Source organism: Mastomys coucha, unplaced genomic scaffold (genome assembly GCF_008632895.1).
Source record: "Mastomys coucha isolate ucsf_1 unplaced genomic scaffold, UCSF_Mcou_1 pScaffold20, whole genome shotgun sequence".
In the NCBI taxonomy this organism is placed as follows: domain Eukaryota; kingdom Metazoa; phylum Chordata; class Mammalia; order Rodentia; family Muridae; genus Mastomys; species Mastomys coucha.
Genome location: NW_022196903.1, coordinates 33,736,539 through 33,750,909, shown reverse-complemented (window position 1 = coordinate 33,750,909; position 14,371 = coordinate 33,736,539). Strand labels below are relative to the sequence as shown.

The 14,371-nt window shown below is 49.7% G+C and overlaps 1 protein-coding gene across 1 annotated transcript in view; it reads right to left on the bottom strand.

The window, feature by feature from the left end:
• Positions 1-10,846: 10,846 nt before the first annotated feature.
• Clec2l (C-type lectin domain family 2 member L) overlaps positions 10,847-14,371 on the bottom strand; it is a 14,577-nt gene continuing 11,052 nt past the window's right edge. Inside the window, exons 3-5 of the mRNA XM_031381602.1 lie at positions 13,619-13,785; positions 12,733-12,833; positions 10,847-11,565 (exon numbers count right to left, since the gene is read on the bottom strand). Coding sequence (XP_031237462.1) covers positions 11,454-11,565; positions 12,733-12,833; positions 13,619-13,785 — 380 coding nt within the window. The 3' untranslated portion in view covers positions 10,847-11,453. The remainder of the gene's footprint in view (positions 11,566-12,732; positions 12,834-13,618; positions 13,786-14,371) is intronic.

Here is a 14,371-nt window from a genome sequence, read left to right as displayed (position 1 = left end):
GTGTATTTTAACCAAATGAAGTTGACAAGAAAGGCGTATGTTGGGGCTGCAGGATTCCTAGTGTAGTAGAAGCATTGTATAGATAGAGATGTTGATATATATGTTTGTGTATATATATATCAAGCCAAATTTCTGATAGAAAAGTATAGCTTTATGGATGAGAAGGAAAAGGAGCCCTTTAGAGGTTGGAGCCAGCCTCGATGTGTCCAATGAGCAAGACACGTTGTGCTTCAGCCTCAGGCCCCAGCCCTTGCCTCAGTTCTGCAAGGCTGGGAGGCCCCAAGGGCTCTGCTGCTCTCTTGTGGGTCCCCAGCAACAGAGGCCTAGGAGAGTGAGGAGACAGATCAGAAGGACTGGAGTCCTTCATCCCATTCTGCCCTGACCACATGTTTTGAGCCACAGCCTGATATTACATCACATTTCCAAAAAGTAGAACCATGAAGATGTCGAGAGAGATCTGTTGCAATGCTTAGCTTTCGGCTGCCTGTGACTTCAGGGTGCTCAGGACAGAAAGACACACTCCCCAAAACAAGAGCATGGAGAAGGAGACCTGGCAGTACCCATCCCCCAGGCCAAGGAATGAGGCTCCCTCTCCCCAGGTCATCTCACCTAAATCTTTCTCTACCAGGTCATCTCAGCTCAGTCTTGCTAACCTCTCGAAAGCCCTGGCCTGTCGTGTTCCTTCACTGTATGGTTTCTGTAATAAAGTGTTAATCCATGTTAATCTGTGTGGGGATTATTGCGTGCAACAGTATTTTCTCGTGTACCTCTTTTTCCTCTGTGACGTGTCCCTCTTTTTTTTTTATTTATAAATGTCTAATTTCTTTTTTTAAGGACACACCAGTGTGTCATAGACCTCTGTGTAAGCTGTTCCGTAGTCTCATCATAGGTATGTTATAAGGATGGATATTTTACTTGGCTCTAGAATGTTTTTCAAGAAAACTAATTCTTAACTGATGAAGTTGTTGCTACTAAAATGCTTGTTTTCATCATGACGTCGTGCGCTTCTAAATTAATCATCATTTTCGTTGTAGAAAAATGGAGTGAATTTATATTAGTCTTGGAAACTAATAATAGCATTGTAAATTTATGAGATGATTTTAACAGAAAAAATTATAGAAGAATATAGTTATTTTAATTGTAATATTACTAACTGTAGGGTGAGGCGGGGTCCTGTTGTGAACTGTTCTAGCTTGTTACTCAGTTTCTTTTTCATCATCTTCTCGGTCTCTGAGGTGAAGCGAGTTATTAACTGACTCTGTAAACTCACATATGCATATTGTATATGTGTAGCGATGTGATCACACTGTCTTGGAATTACATTAAACTGTTTGGAATCACTGAACTTTGCCCCGGCAGCTTCCTTCTCCAAGCCTCACTAGAGGCCGCTATTGCAAGGAATGGCTCCCTGTCTCTGCAAAGAGTCACAGCTCACCCTCACACTGAAAACAGAGCAGTCCATCCACATGCTGGAGAGAGGTGGGCCTATGGTCATGTCACTGCCAATCCTGTGCTAAGTCTCCTGGATCCCCATTGCCTCTCAAGCCACGGTGACCCTATCTGTGCCCACATTCCTTCCCTGAGGCCCGAGGCACAGCTGTCCTGTGAGCTTACCAACATTCCTCCCAGGTCTACATTCTCCTGCTTCACCCTGAACAGCAAGACAGCCTCGGTGTGGCACAGCCCTGTTGCCAGGGCTGCTGTCCCCACAGCCTCACCCAGGCCTGCCTCCACCCAGCCGCCTTCCCCAACACAACACACCCCAGAAAGCCTAGAAGAGGTCACAGCTCCTGGCTTCTGTGATTTTGTTGTTTTGTTTTTGGCCAATATCTACAAAACTTGCTGTTGCCTTTATCCCAGCCCATCCAACCCCACTGCATCAGGCTCGAACATTTGCCTCTTCCATGTACTTCATATTCGAGCAGTCATTTATAACTTGCCCTTTTATGCCCGGCATATTTTAGAATAATGTTTTTAGGTTCGTTCATGTTACAGAATGGATCAGAATTTCCTTTTGCAGACCAAATAGTATGCCATTACAGGAACATAGCACACTTTGCATGAACATCTGCCCTGCTTTTGATTCTTCCCGATATGTCTTACAGAGGTGGAACTACTGGGTCACATGACAACTTTATGAACTTTAAAGAACCATCAAAGTGCCGCCATGGTGACTCAGTGTGCAGCTTCCATGTTCTAGGCACTCTCATCCTGCTTCCTCAGCATCTTCTGCTCCAGCTCTTACATGCTCCCTCTTCATCCTAATCACCAGACCTTAACTTCTCTTCTCTGTCTTTTCACCTCTGACCTCTGCAGCTGCATACCTCGCTCCCAACAGTGCACCTTCTGTGGATCCACTCAGCTACCCAACTGATAGAAAAGGACAGCTGTATGGACAGGAAGGAAGAGGAGCCCTTTAGAGGTCAGAGCCAGCCTGTGTCCAGTGAGCAAGCCACGTCAAGCTTCACACACAGCTAAGGGCCCACTATTCATCTCCTGAGAGCTGTTGGAGCAGACTCCCAGCTGTGGATCATCCATACAGACCACTAACCTAGCAGACCGCTGACCCAGCAGACCACATAGACCGCTGACCCAGCAGACCGCTGACCCCATAGACCACTGACCTAGCAGACCCCCGACCCCATAGACCGCTGACCCAGCAGACCGCTGACCCCATAGACCACTGACCCAGCAGACCCCCGACCCCATAGACCACTGACCCAGCAGACCGCTGACCCCATAGACCACTGACCCAGCAGACCACTGACCCCATAGACCACTGACCTAGCAGACCGCTGACCCCATAGACCACTGACCCAGCAGACTCCCGACCCCATAGACCACTGACCCAGCAGACCGCTGACCCCATAGACCACTGACCCAGCAGACCGTTGACCCCATAGACCACTAAACTGGCAGACCCCTAATCCTATAGACCACCGAACCATCGGACCCCCAAACTCCATGGACACCTGACCCAGGAGACCACTGAGCCGACAGGCCCCTAACTAGGAAGACTCTCAATACTAGATTCCCAACCTCTTCAGCTCTGCAGACAAGTGGCCTGTGGCCTAACCTGGCCCTGTACTCCAGGCTCCTGGGACTGATAAGAAACATGCCCCCTTTTCGCTAACTTACTTCCTTGGACTCCTGCTCTCCAGGGTAACCAGAGAAACCCACTTACAGCTTCCTCAACCCCAGCTCCTCTCCAAACCTGGGAGGCAGCCCCATCACTGCATTTTCTTCGCTGTCCTAGCCAGTCAGCTTGAACCCAGAGGAGTGACAAGAAAAAGCTAGTGGGAATTGGGGGCTGGAGGAGCAGGGAAGCTAGCACTGTTGCCTTGCAGTAAGGTCTGGGGCGGGGGTTGTCTTGCTGCTGTTTTTATTTTTTTCTTCTCAGCAAGGCCTTTTAAGAGATGAAATTAAGCAGGAACCAGCTGGACATGGTATTGAATGCCTTTAATCTCAGCACTGAGCACAAGGCCAGCCTGGGCTATATAGTAAGATCTGAAAGGAGGGGCAGTGGGCACAAGTCTACGTGAAAATAAGCAGAGGAAAATGAAATTCAAAATGTGAAGGAATGTAGAAGTAAAAAAGCCGCTGCCAGGAAAGGAAGGTAGGCGGGACTTACAACTCCAGCACTCAGGAAGCTAAGGCAGGAGGATCACCAAGAGTTCAAGGCCAGCCTGGGCTACATCAAACTAAGGAGAGACGGTGCAGGAAGGAGGAGGAGGGGAGGAAGAGAAAGGTTTTAAAAAATGATTTTAGCAGAAAAATTCAACTGAAAAACTGAACTGGGCTCCCCGGACATGTTAGGATTGCAGTATGGCTGCCCGTGTGTGTCATTTCCTGTTCCTTGAAGACTGTACCAATAGGTTAACAGCAAAGCATAGACAGAGCCAATGAGGAAGGAAAAAAAAGAGAGAGAGAGAGAAAGAAATTAGGCAGCCCTGAAAACCCGGGAAGGGACTTTGATGGGGTACAGATGATCAAAAACACATTGCATCTCTGAGAAGATTCCATTGCCATGGGAACCTCACTGGAATGTTTCCAGTCATTTGTTTCTGCTCCTAGAACCCTCAGACAGGTTGGTAGCTAGAGCCAGGCAGCCTACACGCTGACAGCAACAGAACAGACTCTCCAGAGGATAGGGGACCCATCAGCACAGCATGCCAAGGAGCTAAGATGACCCTCCCCACCCAAGGGGAGAGAATCAGAGCCCACTGAGGAAATTCCTGGCCTGGCCTCCCCAGAAGCTGGATTCCACACCCCAGGGTGGTAGATTTTAGAGCTTCTGTAAGCCAGTGGATTGTCAATGGGCATCCCGTTTGTAATTATCCTGCCTCTAGCCTCTTTTACACTAAACAGGGGCATGGTGGCACATGCCCATCTCTGAGTTCAAAGCTAGCCTGTTCTACTGAGTGAGTTCCAGGATAGCCAGGGCTACACAAAGAAACAACAAAAAGACAGGATGGACGGTAGACAGACAGGTAGGGTTTTTAAGTCCAAAAGAGTCTTAAGTTTCACCTGCAGTGGGGCTATGGCAGGGGTGAAGAGGGTTTGTCTCTGCTGGAGAGGTGGCTAGGTGGTTAAGAGCACTGGCTTCTCTCCCAGAGGACCTGGGTTTGACTCTCAGCACCTATACGTTGGCTCACAAGCATATGTAACTTCAGTCCCAGGCAATCTGAGTCCCTTGTCTAGCCTCTGCGGGTACTGCACGCACGTGATGCTCACACAGACATGCAGGCAAAACACCCATATGCACAAAATAACTCCACCCAAGAGTGAAAGCACATGGAAGCCACCCACACCAGTGAGAAGACATTCGTAACCCCATTAGTCTCTGCTGGAATGGCATGCAAAGCTTCCACTCCACCCAACACTGTGGGGGTGAAAACCAGTCATGAATGATAATGTCCTTGGTTCAACATAGTGAAAAACAAAATTAGAAGAGTCCCCAGAAACTCTTTCCCTATCTGTCTGTCTGTCTGTCTGTCTATCTACCTATCTATCTGTCTGTCTGCCTGCCTGTCTGTCTGTCTGTCTGTCTATCTCTATCTCTCTCTGTCCCTGCTATTTTCTTAGGATTCAATAGCTTATGAAGGGGACAAGCCAGAAGATAAGGCCACATAGAGGCGGGATCATGGAAGACTGCCAGCCTTATGAACTAAAGGTGTTGAGGAAGAAGGAGTGGTCTCTAGAGGCTAAACGCTGCAGGAGACCCTGAGCTCTGATTTAAAGAGGACGCTCTCCATATGACCTACTCTGTGTGCGTTCTTAGGAAAGTCATGTGATGGAGATACAGACCGTGGAATTGCCCGTGGCCATGAAGAGGTCTTTTCCTGAGGTGGCCCCTCCTCAGTGACAGGCATAACAAAGACCACCCCTCCACCTCAAAGCAAGCCAGCCAGGGGACACTGCAGCCTCACAAGTAGCTCCCCAAAGCTGCCTACCCCAAGCTTAAGAGCATCCATCCCCTAACCCCAAAGAGCCTCTACTCGCCATTTAGACTGTCCTATTACCTGCCTTGCCAGACATGAGGAAGATAAGAAAATGCCCCTGGTCCTCCCAAAGTCTTCCTTCAGCACCTTCCATCGCCCCTTGCCTGCTCCGGTGATTCTGAGGCCTAGGCTGGGTTTAGGTAGGAAATCGCCTAAGGAGACTGAGCCTCCCAATTTTAGGGACACTCAACTCTGAAAGTCACTTCCAAAAGGAAAACCATCAGCCAAGAGTGCGAGAACTGGGGCTGGGGAAAAGGCTGAGGGGGAGCCCCACATCTTGGGGCTGGAAAGGGCACTAATCTGAAGCAGAGCCTGGTTTGGTGCTGCCCAGCCTGGCTGCCCGGCCACACGGAGCACAGCACAGGGAACCAGCTCAGATCACTTGCATATGGGGTCCTGGTCTGACTGGTGTTTAGCCTATGAATGGGACTCACACTCATTTCTGTCCCAGTGCCACTGAAGGAAGCTAGGCTTCCTGTTTAGTTTTACCTGGTATTTCTTCCGTGCTGTGAACAGATAAGGGTGGGGATTTTTTTTTCTTAAATATTGGTGACTTGGAGCCAGTGGTCCCAAGATAAATCCAAGGTTAAGAAAAGCTTTTTGGTCTACTGGCCTTAAAGCCTCAGGTAGTAGACTTTGAACTTTTTAAAGTTATATTTATTTCTGAATTATGTATAGAAGTGCATGTACATTTGTGCATCCCACAGTGGTGCCTGTGAAGGGATGGGATCATGCCTTAGTCAATGTTCTATTGCTATGAGGAGACACCATGACCAAGGCAACTCTTGGGAAGGGAAGCATTTAATTGGGGCTGGCTTACAATTTCAGAGGTTTAGTTCATTATCCTAATGGTGGTGGGGAGCATGGGGGCACACAGGCAGACATGCTACATCTGGATCTGCGGCCAGCAGGGAGAGAAAGAGCCACTAGGCCTCACTTGGGCCCTTGAAACCTCAAAGCCCACTTTCAGTAAAAAACTTCTTCCACCAAAGCCACACCTACTCCACCAAAGCCACACCTTCCAATCCTTTTCAGATAGTGCCACTCTCTAATGACCAAGCATCCAAATATGAGTCTATGGGGTAGGGGGAGGATTCCTATTCAAACCACCACAGAGCCCCAGGAACTAGAGTTGTTACTAACTGTTGCCAGCCACCATGTAGGTGCTGGGTCCTGAACCCAGGTCCTCTTACAAGAATAATAAGTGCTTTTAACCACTAAGCTGGCTGGCTAGCCTTATGGGTGTGTTTAGTAAGTAAAAGGTGACAGGCTCTCCTTCCTGAACCCTCAAGTCCTCTCAGAAAAATTGGGGTGAGACACTACCAGGTGCCTGGTAGTGGCCCTTTACCACTCTAATAAGTGGAGGGGCACTCCCAGAGTTCCCTAGCCATTTGGTCCTGCATCCTGCCCTGTCGCTGACTTCCCGTGAAGACCCAACTTACACATGTTTGAAGAAATACCTAGAAAGCCTGCAGAAAAGTTAACAGAAGCGAGTAGTTGGATCTGAAACTTGCACTCAGAAAGACTAAACAAAGCCCTTGGGGTGCAATTTGCCTTTGAGGGATTTTTTCTGAAAATGGACTAGAAGCTAAATGCTAAGACCTGCCCCCAAGCATCCATCCATACCACACCAGCAGGAAGTCAGGTCAGGCTCTGCAGCAGGCTGCATGGGACCCTCAAATGTACTGGAGCCTCTCCAGTCCCCTCCCAGGCAAAGCTGGGTGCCTAAGACCCGAAGACCCTCAAGGGCTCTTATCCAGCTCAACATAAGCATTACCAAATCTTCCCATTTGCATGCAACACCCCATCCTTCCCCAAGCAAAATAAGTCATTTTTCTACAATGCTCCAGAGCACCCTGGTGCTTTCTAGTTGTTCTTCTCCCTTTATGCTAAGGGCACAGATTCCCACATGCCTAGCATGGTGTCTGACACATGGTAGGTGTCTTAGTTAGGACTATCCTTGCTGCCATGAAACACCATGACCGAAAGCAAGTTGGGGAGGAAAGGATGGGGAGTCAGGACAGGATCTCAAGCAGGGTAAGAACCTTGCGGCAGGAGCTGATGCAGCAGGCTTGGAAGAGTGCTGCTTGCTTGCTTGCTCCTCATGACCTGTTCAGCCTGCTTTCTTATAGAACCCAGGACCACCAGCCAAGGGATGACATCATCCACAATGGGCTGGGTCCTCCCCCCAACATTCTGTAATTAAGAAGATGCCCTAGAGGTTTGCCTACCCACAGCCCATGGAGGGATTTGAGGTCCCCTCCTCTTAGATGACTCCAACTTGTGTCATGTTGGCATAGAACTAGCCGGTACAACTGACACCCTTGTCAACTTGGAATGCGAACGTAATCACTTTTCAGTTAGAACCTTTACTGTCTCATTTGTTCGTTTGATTTGATTTTTGTTTTCTTGTTTTTTCATTTGGTTGGTTGGTTTTTTTCAAGACAGGGTTTTTCTATGTAGCCCTAGCCATCCTGAAACATGCTGTATAGACCAGGATGGCTTCAAAGTTAAAGATCTTCGTGCCTTTGCACCCCAAGTGCTGACATTAAAGGGGTCACCCACCACCCAAACAAAACGGCATGTTAATAAAACTATTGCAAAATAAAACATAAACAACCTTAGAAATCCTGCAGTCTTTAGAAATTCAACCACTGTAAGAGCTGAGTCTCTGTAAAATATCTAGTCTCTTTTAAAATCAAAAGTCTATGTGAAACTCTAAAATCTCTTCAAAAGTTCAAAGTCTCTCAACTGCGGGCTCCAGTAAAATTAAAAGTACTTTCTTATTTCAAGAGAGAATACCAGGACATGGTCACAACCTGAACAAAACCAAACCAAACTCTAATGGCGTGAATAACTCAATGTCTGGGATTCACTCACAGTCTCCTGGGACCCAGAGGGCTTACCATGCACACTTGCCTCAGAGTCTCAGGCTACCTCCTCTCATTGGCTGCTGCTGTCCTTGGCAACTGTCTCATGGCACTGAAGACTCCAAAATTCTCGGGTCTGCAGCTGCAACTGGGCTATAATTTAACCCATGGCCTTTCCTGGTCTCTCATCATGGTGCCAAACCTCAACTCTGTGTGGACGCTTTGGTCCTGGGACTTCCCCAGCTGTGCCTTTTCCAGTGGCCTCCCCTGGCCTCTCACGGTGCCAAGGCTCAGCTCTCCACAGCCCCTTCATGCCTTCAAAACAGTACCACCTGGGAGACTCTTCCTGGAGACCAAGTTCAGCTGCCATCCATAGGTACAACCTTGGCCACCTTTGGAACACAGCTTCTGTGTGCCGACCCTGAGGAAACACTTCCCAGATTTCACCTGACTGCTGGTCTCTTCTTTTTTTTTTTTTTTTGGTTTTTTGAGACAGGGTTTGGCCTTGAACCCAGAAATCCGCCTGCCTCTGCCTCCCAAGTGCTGGGATTAAAGGCGTGCACCACCTCAACTCCAGCTGACCAGCATCAATTGTCCCAGTAAAACAAAGGTTTCACTTCAGTGGTGCTGGTCTCTTCTTCTTTTTTTTTTTTAAAGATTTATTTATTTTATTTTATGTATATGAATACACTGTAGCTGTACAGATGGTTGTGAGCCATGATGTGGTTGTTGGGATTTGAACTCAGGACCTTTAGGAAGAGCAGTCAGTGCTCTTACCTGCTGAGCCATCTCACCAGCCCCGCTGGTCTCTTCTTAATCACCGCCGACTGACTCTTCAGATGACTAAAACTCAAGAGTCTCAACTCAAAATGGCAAAGGTCCCAATAGAGTATTTAAGGGACTCCCATACTTCCCACTGGGAAATCCACTGTTTGCATCACCCTCAGCATTCTTGTCTTCCAAACTCCCACAGAGCAGCTCACCACGCCTTGAACCTTTCATGGCTTTTCCAGCCCAAAGTTTCAAAGTCCTTCCACAATCCTCCCTAAATGCACATAGGTCTGTCACAGTAACACCCCAAAATCCTGGTAGCAATTTGTCTTAATTAGGGTTTCTATTGCTGTGATGAAACACCAAGACCCAAAGCAATCCCGGGGAGGAAAGGGTTTATTAGACTTAAACTTCCACAGCACTGTTCATCACTGAAGGAAGTCAGGGCAGGAAGTCAAGCAGGATAGGAGCCTGGAGCAGGGGCTGATGCAGAGGCCACAGAGGAGTATTACTTACTAGCTTGCTCTCCTTAACTTGTTCAGCCTGCTTTCTTATAGAACCCAGACCATCTGCCCAGGGATGGCACCACCAGCAATGGGCCCTCGCTCATTAATCACTAATTAAGAAAGTTCCTTACAAAAAAAGGAGGAAGAAGAGGAGGAGGAGGAGAAGGAGGAGGAGGAGGAGACGAAAGGAGAAAGGAGGAGGAGGAGAAGAAGAAGAAAGAGGAGGAGGAGAAGGAGAAGGAGAAGGAGAAGGAGGAGGAGGAGGAGGAGAAGGAGAAGGAGAAGGAGAAGGAGAAGGAGAAGGAGAAGAAAGGAGAAGGAGAAGGAGAAGGAGAAGGAGAAGGAGAAGGAGAAGGAGAAGGAGAAGAAGAAGAAGAAGAAGAAGAAGAAGAAGAAGAAGAAGAAGAAGAAGAAGAAGAAGAAGAAGAAGAAGAAGAAGAAGAAAGAAAGAAAAGAAGAAGATAAGATTTTTTAAATTTATTTTATGTATGTGAGTACACTGTAGCTGTCTTCAGACACACCTGAAGAAGGCATCAGATCTCATTACAGATGGTTGTGAGCCACCATGTGGTTGCTGGGGTTTGAACTCAGGACCTTCTAAAGAACAATCAGTGCTCTTACACACTGAGCCATCTCACCAGCCCCCAAAGTATTCAATCTTTTTTTTTTGTTTTTTTGTTTGTTTGTTTGTTTGTTTGTTTGAGACAGGGTTTCTCCGTGTAGCCCTGGCTGTCCTGGAAGTCACTCTGTAGACCAGGCTAGCCTCGAACTCAGAAATCCACCTGCCTCTGCCTCTCAAGTGCTGGGATCAAAGGCGTGCGCCACCACCGCCTGGCTCCCAGCCCAGTCTTATGAAAGCATATTTCTCAGTTGAAGTTCTGTCCACTTAGATCACTCTAGTTTGTGCCCAGTTGACATAAAACTAGCCAGCACAACAGGTATGAATAAACATTTGCCATGTGGAGCCAAACAGTAACGAAGGTACCAGAATGGAGTCCACCTTTCACACAGCCACCATCAACATTAAATGAGGCCTGACTGGGAAATGGGTTCCATTTTGTTGCCTGTTTTTTTCATCCTAGGTTCCAGCACAATGCCACTTGTCACACTGGGACAAGTGCATCTTTCTGGTGGCCCCTCTGCCCCTCTGCTCATCCCCAAGCTGCGACCTTGGAACAAATGTCAGCGGACTCAGAGATGCAGTCATGTCTTTATTCCATTAGTGACCGTAGGACAGCACCACAGCACAGCAGGGGCCCTGCCTGAGGAGCCTGGGAAGGCAGGGAGGGCAGATAGAGCGGCCTCCAGCCCTGGGCTGTTCTCCATGGTGTGGAGGAAGCTGTGCCTCCCTATCTCACCCAGCAGTCTCAGAGAAGCCACTGGGGAGGGCAGGAGTCTGGGCCAAACGTCATACAACCCGTGTCACCTCATCTTCCCCGAAGCACCAGGGCTGCAGTGAGGGTGTTCCAGGCAGAGCCAAGAAGGGTGACCTGCTAAGAAGAGCCTGCGAGTGTGTTGTGTGTGTGTACATGCGTGTACACATGTGTGCTTGTGTGTATGGGGCAAGATGTCTATACTACTTAGCATATGAGATATAACTGTTAGGCCACAGGACCTGCCTGGGGACAAAAGGGACCAGGAACCAAGGCCTTTCGGAGATCTGGAGCCTGAAAGGGGACAGTGGCAGAGGCCACCCTCCCTACTACTTCCATTCAGAGAGGGTGGCAGCTCCCCTTGGAAGCAGGTTGAGGAACGGACACTGCCCTTGCGCCTGGGCACAGGGGCCACCTCCAGCCTGAGCCACATCACGTGTAGGCCATCTTGCTGCATACCCAGGGACGGGTCGCCAGACATTCTGTTGACACCAGCCTGGTGGGCTCCACAAAGACACACTCCCCCACACCCGAGATGGTGAATCTATGGTAGAAGAGAAAAGAGCAAGTGGTCCCATGCAGTCCATCACAGGGGCTCCCATGCAGTCCATCACAGGGGCTCCCATGCAGCCCATCACAGGGGCTTCCATGCAGCCCATCACAGGGGCTTCCATGCAGCCCATCACAGGGGCTTCCAGGTGACCCTAAGGGCCCTTTGGCCTGTCCCTCCCTCAAGCCATCATAGCATCTTCCAAGACAGACACTGGTGCATCTTTCTGCTTGGTCCTCCACCGATCCACTCTGTGCTTTGGCCACTGGAACTGCTCCACACACCCAGCCACCAATATTCCCTGCCTCCTGTACCATTTCTATCCTTCTAGGATCAGCTCTAAAGTGCCTAGTTCAGGAAGGGAAGCTGCTGGCACTAACCCTGATGGACCCCGTTCATCACCGGCAGGGCCCTTCTCACTTCAGTTCCTGGGGATGTGCTTCCCATCACCGGCAAGTTGGCAGCTACGCTCCTTCTAAGCTGACACCCTAGGGTGCACTGGTCCCTAGAGTCTGGACTAGAAGCTGAAGTTTCCCAGAAGTGACCTGCCTGTCCCTAAGCTTACCCAGACACCCCCCACACTCCTACACGACCACCCCCGATCCCCACCCCCCACCCCCGAGACCATGGTCACATCACTTGGGTCATACAGACACAGTACCACAGTGCACCCAGCACCTCCCTCGAGGCACCACATCAGAAGATGCTATCACAGTGGGCAGTTAGCAACCGTGGTCAGTCAGTCAGCAACTGCTGTTCAGAGCTCCTGTCTTCCACAGCATAGTACATTCGGGGCTCACTACCTACAGAAGCCACGCCTCCCATCATCCCTTGCAACGTGGGCACGTGACTAAGTTCTGGCCAATAGGAGTGGCATAGATAGGGTAGTCACAGATAGAGGGCGCCTGCACCTTCCACTGTGAAGCTCTGTGTAGCAAAGCTGCAGAACCAGGCTGGACTTAGGGGAAAATCAAGCCCCAGACCCCTACTTGCCCCTAGTATCTCTACCTAGCACAAAGCCCCCCCCTCTCTCCCTCCCTCCCTCCCTTCCTCCCTCCCTCCCTCCCTTCCTCCCTCCCCTCCCTCTCTCAGCTGTCTCGAGGGCTTACACCTTCCCCATCTAAGCTCCTCTCTCTCCTAGAAAATGGAGCCTCAGCTCACGTGTCTGGGTCAAACGGGTCCCCATTGACCCAGTGGAAGTCGTCCCCAACTCTGCGCAGACCGATCCAGGGCTCCCTCCGTGTGAACTTGAACATAAATTCCTGCAAAGGGAAAGAGCGAAACTCAGGCATTAAGTGCAGTTTTGCCAATGAGGTATGGCCCAAGTCAAGGCTTGGACTGGGAGGGACAGAGAGGGTGTGTCGCTTTGATGGAAGGATAAGGATCCTCAGCCATCACGCTGCTGGAGCGAGACTGGAACAGCTTCCCAAGCCTGCCACAGATGTCCACAACAGCCTGAAAAGAGTCCTATCCCCCAGCTTGCCCTGGCTAAGAAGCTGGGAGTTGAGGGGTTGCCCACTGGATATGCTAGATTCCTGGTCAAATCTCACCCCTTGTAGGTTATCCCACCTGTACTTCAGGAACTTTCTCAAAAAGTGACACAGAAATACTGCACTTCGAAGACACACAGAAGTTGATATCTTAGAAGTATGCAGCACTGTGTCAGAGAGTCCAAAATGACCAAGACACTCGGGGATTCTGTCTCTAACCTTGCTGTTGGCAAAACAGCTGGACCTATTGACTAAGAGATGGCAGCTTGCTTTCAATGGCAGGAAATGTGGGTGCTTTTTGTGGTACAAGTGTGTTCAAAACCTCGGATCCACCCTCTTCATACTGAGTTAGCTCAGTCAACCAGCCTTGGATGGAGGAGGCCTAGAGGAGGGAGGTTTCGAGTGTTCACACCCAGGGGATTCATCAGTATACCCATGGCTGTGAGGTGTCTGAGTGACTGCAGAGAGACACACAGGGGGTCATTCTACTTGGGTGTGGATGTCTCATTAGAGTCGGCCATGGACCTGAGGGTCCCTGCTTCTGACCACGTGCTCACCAGTTCTTTCTGGCTTTGGATCACGGCCAGCGCCGCCTCGTGGGTGTGGCAGTACTGCCTTCCCGTATTCCAGTCTCTAGGCTCCTCCGAGAAGTAGTAGCATTTCCTTCCGTAGAGCAGCCAGTCCTCCGGGCAGGGCGTCTCACACTTGATGCAGCCCTTGGAAGCTTGGAGAGGGGGAAGCCGCTGAGGTCCCCGAGTGTGCCTGCCCACCGCCATGTTCCTCCCAGCATGCCCCAGTCCTCTTCCCACAGCTCTCTCCCTCTCTCTCTGGACCTCATTGCCCTTCAGAGACACTGCTGATGTCTCCGTGCCTCAGGGAGGGCTCCAGATGAAATGGACAAGAAGGGGGGCCCAGAGGAAGCTGGCCAGTGTGTCATCGTGGAGGACAGTACAGGGGCAAACACACCCAGATCAGGAACGAACCTGAAAGCCACAACTCTGGCAGCCAGGGTAGGACCTGGCAGGACTGCATACCACTCCCATAAGCAGGCTCTCACTCACCCGCTAGCTCCATAACCCTGCTTATCACTGAACTTCTGGAAAATCCCTTTTAAAATTTGATTCCTGAGCCTGGGAGATAGCTCAGTGAGTAAAGACACTCCAAGCCTAACAACCCGAGCCACATCCCTGGAACCCACAAAGTGAGAGAACGAACTCCTGCAAATTGTCCCCTGAATTCTACACCTGTGACTCCACCACTAAATATAAATGTGTGTGTGTGTGTGTGTGTGTGTGTGTGTGTGAGAGAGA